The 10095-nt window shown below is 38.9% G+C and overlaps 1 protein-coding gene across 1 annotated transcript in view; it reads right to left on the bottom strand.

Annotated features, from left to right (window-relative positions):
* Nucleotides 1-9683, bottom strand: part of Satl1 (spermidine/spermine N1-acetyl transferase like 1) — a 16766-nt gene extending 7083 nt beyond the window's left edge. Inside the window, exons 1-2 of the mRNA XM_028786984.1 lie at nucleotides 7842-9683; nucleotides 4210-4261 (exon numbers count right to left, since the gene is read on the bottom strand). Coding sequence (XP_028642817.1) covers nucleotides 4210-4261; nucleotides 7842-9680 — 1891 coding nt within the window. The 5' untranslated portion in view covers nucleotides 9681-9683. The remainder of the gene's footprint in view (nucleotides 1-4209; nucleotides 4262-7841) is intronic.
* Between the last annotated feature and the right edge of the window lie 412 nt (nucleotides 9684-10095).

Here is a 10095-nt window from a genome sequence, read left to right as displayed (position 1 = left end):
CTCCTCCAGAATGCAACAGAGACCTGGGAGGTGAGACTCTCAGGACTCAAAGGACCTTAGATGAAATGCCTGCAGTACAGAGAGAGAACTTATAGAGCTCACCTCCAGCAGGAAGGCAGGGCATCAAATGAGGGAAGGGGTTACCATCCCACAGTCAAAACTCTGACCCATAATTGTTCCTATCTGAAAGAAATGCAGGCATGGAAGTGGAGAAGAGCCTGAGGAAAAGAAGGTCCAGCGACAGGCCCAAAGTAGGATCCAGCTCAAGGGGAGGTCCCAAGGCCTGACACTATTATTGAGGCTATGGAGTGCTCACAAAAGGGACCTATCATGACTGCCCTCTGAAAGCGGCTGAAAAAGTCGGAGCAGATATTTACACCCAACCAATGGACAGAAGCTGCTGACTCCTGTGGTTGAATTATGGGAAAGCTGGAAGAAGCTGAGGAAGACGACGACCCTGTAGGAGGACCAGCAGTCTCAATTAACCTGAACCCCTAAGATCTCTTAAACACTGGACCACCTACCAGGCAGTGTATACCAGCTGATATGAGGTCCCCAACACATATACAGGAGAGGACTTCTGGGTTTGAGTTCAATCAGAGATGATGCACCTAACCCTCAAGAGACTGGAGGCCCCAGGGAGTTTAGAGGTCAGGTGGGGTGGGGGTGGGGGTGGCCACAGCCTAGTTGAGACAGGGCAGTGGGTTGGAGGTATGAGATGTGGAAGAGTCGGAGGGTGGAAGGAGAGGGAAAATCTGGAGTGTAAAAAATAAGTAAGTAAATAAATAAATATAACCAATTAAAAAATAAATGAAAATGAGGCTTTTACTAGAAGTCAGAATATATCCATGCTGTAAGTGATATTGACCTACTAGTCAGTTATTGCATACTAGTTAGTACTACTAGTCAGTTCTATTACATATCATTATTTTTTTCTATGCCTAATTTTCATTAATTTTTTTGTAAGTCCACCTAAGGAAATATATAGTATATTTGTAATGTTTGGTACTATCTACATGTTAGGTGTCCATGGTCCTTGGAACCTATCACTGTGGATGAGGGGGTGATATTATCTATTCAAAACTATAAAGTCATGGCAGGAAGCATAGCAACATTCAGGTATGTATGGGGCTGAGTGCATACATCCTAATCCATAGGCAGGCAGAGAGAGAAAGACTTGACCTGGCATGGACTTTTGAAACCTCGAGGACCACCCCACAGTGACACACTTCCTTCAAATTGACAAGGCCTAATCCTTCTTAAACAGGCACACCAACTGGGGACAAAGCATTCAAGCACATAATCCTGTGGGGACCATTCTGATTCCAACAACTATTTTCCACTCTCTGGTTCTTGTAGGCTTGTAGCCATATTATAATTCAAAATGCATTTAGTCTAACTTCAAAAGTCCCCATTGTCTTTCAGTTTAAGTCTGTTTAAAAGTACAAAGTCTATTTTGAGATTCCAAGCAACCTCTGTAAAATCAAAATAAAAGGGCAGATCATGTACTTTGAACATATAATGGCACAAGACATAAACTACCATTTGAAGAGGGAGGAAAGGGAAGATTGTAAGGACCTGCTGGACCAAATTAAGACTGAAAACCAGCAGGGAAAACTTCAAATTCTGCATTTCCATGACTGATGTCAAAGCCCTGTTCAGATCTCTAACTCCTTTCAGCTTTGTTGACTGTAGCATCTTTTCCTCTTTTGAGCTGGTACTACTTTCTGTCTGCAGCACTCCTAGGTAGGTATCTTATGACTCTGGGATTTCCAACATCTTGGAGTCTTCAACAAATTCCAGGCTTCACTTTCACAACCTCAAACAATGGACTCTCCAGGCCTCCATGCAGGCCACTCCCTGCCCCGCCCCTCTACTCTTACCACATGCCTGGCCTCTCAGTAGCTTTTATTAGACACAGAGGGAGATTCCATAACTTTCCCCTATATTCTTTGTGAGTTTTTTCTTTTTGAGAAAGAATCTTCTATGTAGCCCTGGCTGCCTGGAACTCATTATGTAGACCAGGCTGTCCTTGAACTCACAGAGATCTACATGCATCTGCCTCCCAAATTCTGGGATTAAAGGCATGTGCCACCATGCCAGTCTTCCTATATTCTTCTTGACTCTAAATTAAGAACTATGTGGGAAAAATTTCTAATTTCTGCTTACTATGCTGGAAACTACTCCCATCATTCAATTACATCTGCACAAGTTTTCTGCTATTGATGTATTCTTTTACTGCTTAAACTTCTATTTTTCTTTAATTTCTATACAAAAGTTAGAAGCTTAGCGTGTGGGGATACTACTCCCTTTATTCCATTTAAAATCACACTTTTCTTTAAGCACAAGACATGGCTCCAACATTATATTTCTTGATGAGTCTTTTCTCCTCAAGGTGTACATTTTGTATTTCTCTTTGCCCCACTTAACTCTTTTCATTACAGGTCTACATAAAACTGACATGGTAAATATTAGGCTGTTGTGAAATCTCTTCCACGGCCATTAATCCAAAATTCCTCAATTTACCCATAGGCAGCTTCTTAGGACAAGGGCAAAAAGCACCCACATTCTTTGTCAAAATAGCCCAAGAATAGTTTCTAGGCCATTTACTAATATTCTTTCCCTCTGAAATCTCTTAATCTTGGCTTGCATAGTCCAAATCATTCTCAGTAGTAGACTCTTCCTACTATAATGGCCTATTAGGCTCCTGTCTTAGTCATTGTTCCATTGGTATGAAGAGACACAATAACCAAGGCAACTCTTATAAAAGAAAATATTTAATTGAGGTTTATTTACAATTTCAGAGGTTTAGTCCATTATCATCATGATAGGAAGCATGGTTCATGTCATGGATGGCACTGGAGCAGTAGCTGAGAGCTACATCCTAATCCTCATACTGAGAGGGAGAGGGAGAGGGGAAGGGAGAGGGAGAGGGAAAGAAGAAGGGAACTGTATATCTGTATGTGTCACTAGGGCCTGACACGGGCTTTTGAAAACTCAAAGCCCACACTAGCACCATACTTCCTCCAATAAGATCACACATCCTAATCACTTCCTCAGTAGTCCACAAACTGGGGACCATTCTCATTCAAACCACCACATGTACCATCTTTTTAAAAAAATTTTATAAAGATTCCAAAAAACTCCAAATAACCCAAACAACTTTAAAACAGAAGAATAAAGTCCGAGGATGCTTATTGCTTAATTTTGAGATTTACTATAATGTTACAATGATTAAAACAGTATGATAACGGAAAGAGGCCTGATATGTAGACAAATCAATCATAAATAGGGCTTTAAAATAAATACTCACAAACTTATATGGCTGATTTATTATCAGGTTACCAAAACCATTAAGACTGACTTTCCAATAAATTCTCTTGTGAAAACTTTATTTCTATATACAAAATAACAAAGTTGGACCCTCACTTTTCTCCGTATTCAAAATAATAGCTTGAAAGAGATCAAAGACCTCAAGGTAGATGTTAAAAGTAGAAAACTCTTAGAAGAAAATGCAAAAAAATCTTCAAGACATTATATGTGGCAGTGGTTTCATAGGTATAGCTGACAACAAAAGCATAGATAGTAAAAATAGAAAATCGAAAAACTTCAACAAAATATCCCACTATGAAACAAGTAAAAAGTTTCCACAGAGTATAAGAAATTATTTTGCAGAATGTTCTTAGTTGATTGTGTACATTCTTAAGTATTCAACTTTAAATAGTCATCCTTCACTAATTCTTCTAAATTTTAATAAATAACACTTTATTTGCTATTTGCCAATCATGATTTTTCATCATCTTTTAGCTTTATTACTGTGTAAAAATTCTAATTCATAATAATTTTCTACATTCTCCATTAATATTTTGGCTACCAAATGTAATAAACTAACTTTTTTAAAGCTCCTACCAACATAGTGCATGTAAGGAACACTTTAGACATGCCGAACTTCTTGTTCTCTGTTTTGAAATGCATTTGCTGTCTACTGCATCTTTAAAGGCATGCACAGTTTCATGTTAAAAAGATGCAAACTGATATTTATTGGAACACTGAAAAGGCTATGTAATTTGTGTCTTGTACATATTCATATTAATACTAGGAACACTTTTTGTAACAAGGACAGCTACTGCTGCATGTCTAGGTATCCATCCTATGTGCATTCGTTCACACTGTTTTTACCTGCACAAAGATTACAGAAAAACATCTTACCCAGCTCTGTCAATGACACTTTTTCTTCCATGCCTTCATAGAAAGCCAGTTCCTGACAAAGTAGAAAAAAAAATTTCAGCTGATGATTTGGTAAATATAATCATTAAAATATTTATTAAATATTTATATACACAGGAATGCTAGGTTGTGCTAGAAAAAAGAAGTCAGATTTGATTTCCATTATGTAGAAATTTAAAATCGGAAACAACAATGCAAATGACATTAGCTGAAATACCCAACAAAGGGGAGGGAGAACATGTAGAGGACCATATCCAGAGGTTAGGCACTGCCCCCTGGTTGAGGGATGGGGCTATTCACCCACCTGAAAAATATTAATCCAGAATTGTTCCTGTCTAAAGGAAATACAGGGACAAAGATGGAACATAGACTGAAGGAAAGGCCATATCGAGACTGCCCCACCTGGGGATCTATCCCATATACAGTCACCAAACCCAGACACTATAGCTGATACTAAGAAGTGCATGATGACAGGAGCCTGATATAGCTGTCTCCTGAGAGGCTCTGCCAGAACTTGACCAGCACAGAGGCGGATGCTTGCAGACAACCATTGGACTCAGTGTGAGGACTCCAATGGAGGAGTTAGGGCAAGGACTGAAGGAGCTGAAGGGGTTTGCAACCCCATAGAAAGAACAACAGTATCAATCAACCAGAGCTCCCGGAGCTTCTATGGACTAAACCACCAACCAGAGTACACATGGAGGGACCCATGGCTCCAGCCACATATGTAGCAGAGGATGGCCTTGTTGGGCATCAATAGAAGGAAAGGGCTTTGGTCCTGTGAAGGCTCGATGTCCCAGAGTAGGAGAATGCCAGGGCAGGGAGGCAGGAGTAGGTGGGTAGGCAGAGGAGCATCCTTATAGAAGCAGGGGGAGGGGAGGGATGGGATAGGGGGCTTTTGTTGGGGTAACCAAGAAGGGGGATAACATTTTAAATGTGAATACATAAACTATCTAATAAAAAATCTTTAAAAATTATTTCACATTGATAGAAATTGAAAAAAATACATTTCCCCACATTGCAGCACAAGAATTCAACAGAATATTTCTTACTCCTAAATAAGAACTTACTGATGTATAAAATCAAAATAAATTTAAATTCTTCAAAATAAAGCAACATGTTGGCTCATTTTATATCAATTTGACACAGATTAGAGTTATTTGAGAGGACAGACAATTTGTCTCATTCGAGACAATGCATTCATAAGATCAGGCTGTAGGCAAGCCTCTGGGTCATTTTCTTAATTACTAATTGATTGAGGTGGGGAGTTGGAGGACAACAACCATTGTGGTGGTACCACCATTGGGCTGGGTGCCCTACGTTCTAAAAGAAAACAAGCTGATCAGGCCAGGAGGAGCAATCTACACCCCTTCATGGCCTCTGCATGCTTTCAGTCCCTGACCTATTTGAATTTCTGGCCTGACTTCCTTCAATAAACTATGACTTGGGGTATGTGAACCAAATAAACCCTTTCCTCCCCAAGTTGTTTTTGTTCATGGTATTTCATCATAGCAATAGTAACCATAACTAAGATAAAATAAATGCTCATTTAAAAAATTTACACACAAGCATGCCTTCATTATTAATATCCTAGTCAGTCCATACTATATTATTTCCATATCAGTTAGCACTCATTTATAAAGATGTGTTTATCATATGGTATTGGTCAGTTGTAATTCAGCAGGAAAAGCAACAATTCATAAATAACCATACTTTTGCAACATATTCAACTACATGGTAACTCTATGTATCACCACTATATGTATAAGAGTTTTAATCAATGTATATTACCCATAAATCCATGTTAATAATTTGGATTCACTAGTATTTTGGATATTTTGACGTTTTTAAATCAAATGATTGCTATTTAATTTCTGCAAAGGAGACTACTATTTTTTGAAAAATTTAACATAAATAATCTCAAATTTGTTAGATTAAAAAGTTTCTGTTTGCTTATCTTAAACAGTAGTTGGCTTCAAACAAACATGTACAGAAAGTATAAATTTAAACTCTGCTATAAAGTTTGTTTTAAAAATTAGATTTTAACACCAGATATAGGGATATACACCTTTAACCTTAGATCTTGGGAGGCAGAGGCAGGTGGATTTCTGTGAGTTCAAGGTCAGCCTTGTCTACGTAGTAAGTTCTAGCACAACTATGGCTAAAAAGAGATACCCTATCTCAAACAAACAAACAAATGTCACATTTAAAAACCAATCTTTAGTATTTCTGAACTTGCCAAAATTTTAACTTTCAAAAACTACAGAATTTTGCCCAGGATTCAAGATTCTGATATAGTCTAAATTTGGACTAAGACATAGTTATTTGAAATATGTAAGCTTAAGTAATGTTTGTTTTCTTTTGAAATTACTTAGATTTAAAATACCATAGGTCTGTGATTCAGAATGTCTGTGATTCAGAATGTCAAATTATGGTATATATTAACATTTGTTTTGCTATAGAAATTCAAAAAAGGGCCTATGTTTATTTCTTGAGAGGAGGAAAAAATAAGTCTCTCGGGTAATACAATGGTTATGTGTATATAAATACATATGTAGAAACACAGACACTATATTGTGATTAATGTATTATGGAGTAAAGTTATAATAGTCTCACAGCATTAACAAGTCACTTACATCTTAACTGCTTAGTCCTGAACAGAGTACATTTTCAGTTAGTATACTAGTAATTTTCAAATTACATTTAAATACTCTGGTTGTAGCATTTTATTTTGCAGAATTACTTTTGAGAAATGAACTGCTTTGCTTCACCTACTTTAATACTAGTATATTTTGGATTTATAGTGTAAACATATGTGTACAAACTTTGAAAGATCATACATTTCCCATTAGGGAGCTGTCATTTAGTCTGGTATGTATCTGCAAAACATTTTAATAGTGAAAACATACACTTTGTAAGATCAGGCATAGGAAAAGGTTTATACTGTGCTCCGATGATGTTGATGTACAGCTACACAATGTCTCTTAGTGATGTCTTTTAGTTAAGGAATTTTGATGGCAAGCTAATAAATCAATTTTCAAAGAGTATTTTTATAAACTTGGAAATAGTCATGTGTTGGGAAAATGAACATAAAATGCAAAGAGAACTACTACATACACATCTGTGTATCGCATGAATGACTGCCATCAATGCATCAAAATTCTATTATTATAACTATAGTTATTACATTGTCACCTTTACTGCACTGGTATGATTTCTAGGAAAGGTATTAAAGTAAACATGGGCATAAGAAAATGTTCACTCAATTCCTTAGACTCAGGGCATGTATGTGTTAACAGACTCCTAGATAAGCTTTGCCAATTGAGTCATCTTCCTTGTTGACATCTCATTTTTTTAACAAAATAAAATATTCTGCATATCAAAGAAAACACTACAACCATATTTTGGTGTAGCAATTGCTATAATCTTGATTTATATTGAAAATGATTATTAAATGGGTTTAGTGAATTCGACATTATGTATATGCATCATAATGAACAGAGCTGCTATATTATTATTATTATTATTTATTATTATTATTAAAACCTAGACTATGCATTCCTCTTGTTCTTTCATCCCTTCACTAACTTCCAAATAATGAGATATAGGCTTACTTTAATCAATCTCAGGATATCTGGGCAGTCTTGAGGCTCAGCAGGTCTTATGTAGAAAGAACAAGAATTTTTTTTTTTCATGGCTGATTGTTTCATTGTTTGCTGACTTTCATTTAAATCACTTATGCTTGATTCACCTGGCTCTAATTGACTTGCACCTGGTTGGCTTATGCCTAGTTGACTTGAGTCTGATTGACTAGTGTCTGATAAACCACCTTTCATCTCTGTTTTAGTTGGACTTGGTTCCGATTTATCTGATTGTGTCTTTCCTTCTTGGCTTGATTGGGTGCCATCAAGTTGGTTTGTATCTGATTGGTATATGCCTAATTGAGTGGTTCCCGATTTTCTTGGCACTGATTCCCAATTATCTGATTGTTTCATGTGTGAGATGTTAGGGCAGGGTTGCCATTTTTCTGATTGTCTTGTGACTGAGCAACTTGGGGTTGGTTGCCATGTGTATAATTGTCGTACACCAGGCATGCAGGGATTTTGTTGCCATGTATCAAATTGTCTTATGCCTAATTGCCCAGGGCTTGGGTGCCATAAATCTGATTGCCTCATATCTTCGTGGATTGGATCCCATGGCCCTGAGTCTGAATATTTCATGCCAGATTGTCCTGGTTGCCATGAATCCAATTGTCTCATCTCCAGAGGGCTGAGGCCTGGTGGCCATTTGTCTGATTGTGTCTTGCCTGGATAGTTGGGGTCCCATTGCCATGGATCCATCTGTTGCATGCCTGGTTGGCTAGTGCCTGATTGCCATACATCCAGATCTTTCATGTCTGGTTGGCTGGTGCCTGATTGCCACGTGTCTAACTCTTTCATGCTTGATTGGCTGGGGCCTGATAGATACATGTTGTACTGTTGGCTGAAGCCTGTTGGACATGCGTTCAACTGCTCCATACCTGGTTGGTTGAACCCCACTTGCCATGTACCTGACAGTTTCTTTCCTAGTGGGGTAGGACCTGCTTGCCATGTGACCGAATGTCTAGTAGTTTGTTGGCTAGGGCCCTGTTGCCCTGCATTTGGATGTCTCTTGCCTTGTGGACTAGGGACTGGTTGCCATGTATCAGATTGCTTCATACCTAGTTCAATTGGACCTGCTTGTCTCAAGTCGAATTGTCTGGTGGATGAGTGATTTAGTTGTGGTTGCCATGAATTTGATTGTTTGCTACCTGGGTGGTCTGGGGTCCATTGCCATGTATCTGTTTGTCTCATACTTGGAGGGCTTGGCCCCCATTGCCATGCTTCTGTTTCTCTCATTTCTGGATAATTTGGGTCCTGTTCCCATGTATCTGGTTGTTTCTGTCCTGCATAGCTTGGGTCTTGTTGCTCTGTATCTGATTGCCTTGTTCCCTGATTACTTTGGGTTATTTGCCACATGTCTGGTGGTACCCTTCCTGAGTACTCTGGGTCCCATTGCCATGTGTTTATTTGTTTCATATTGTGAGTGGGTGGGCCTGGCTGCCACATGTCTGCTTGGCTCATGCCTGCTTGGTTCATACCTGGTTGACTTGCACTTGAATGTTTCATACCCATTTGTCTTGGGTCTGATTCCCTCATATTTGGTTGGCTCAGGTCTGTTTTGTATGTGCCTGGTTGCTCCGTGCTTGACCATTGTTGTTTCACATTGGGTTGGCTCAGGCCTGGTTGATTTATATCTGCTTGGCTTGAGCCTGGTCTTGTCACATCTGGTTTGTTCATGCCTGGTTGGTTCATGCTTGGCTGGTTAGTGTATGATTGGCTTGGTCCTGGTTGTTGCATGTTGTGTGGGCTCAGGTCTGGTTGGCTTACATCTGGCTGTGTCATACCTGATTGATTCGTGCCTGGTTGATCCATGACTGACTGACTGGCAGATGATGGGTTGGTAAACAACTGACTGGCTTGTAACAGTCTTGATAGAACAGGATATTTTGACTACAGCACTGTGATGAAAAGTTGTCAGCTGTTTCCAGTTTGTCTCAACTCACACTTAGAGATAGTCCTTTGTCATGGTGGGAATGGGAAACAAAGATGATTGACTACCTGAAGAAAGTGATTAAAGCCTCTGATTCACTGGAGGTGACTTCGCCAGATACCACAGTTACAAGCTTGGCTGGATTTCAGCCTGCCATCTGGTCTTTCCCTGCCAATAGGCCAGAAGAAGAAGAACAAAATGATCCTGGGAGAATGTTACCACATTACTCGTCCCCCACCACACAGAACTGCATCATAATGATGAAGTCACAATGCCAGATTCTCTTTACCTATGTAC

This window comes from Grammomys surdaster, unplaced genomic scaffold (assembly GCF_004785775.1).
Source record: "Grammomys surdaster isolate TR1022 unplaced genomic scaffold, NIH_TR_1.0 61, whole genome shotgun sequence".
NCBI lineage: Eukaryota > Metazoa > Chordata > Mammalia > Rodentia > Muridae > Grammomys > Grammomys surdaster.
This window is presented reverse-complemented; position numbering and strand designations above follow the sequence as displayed.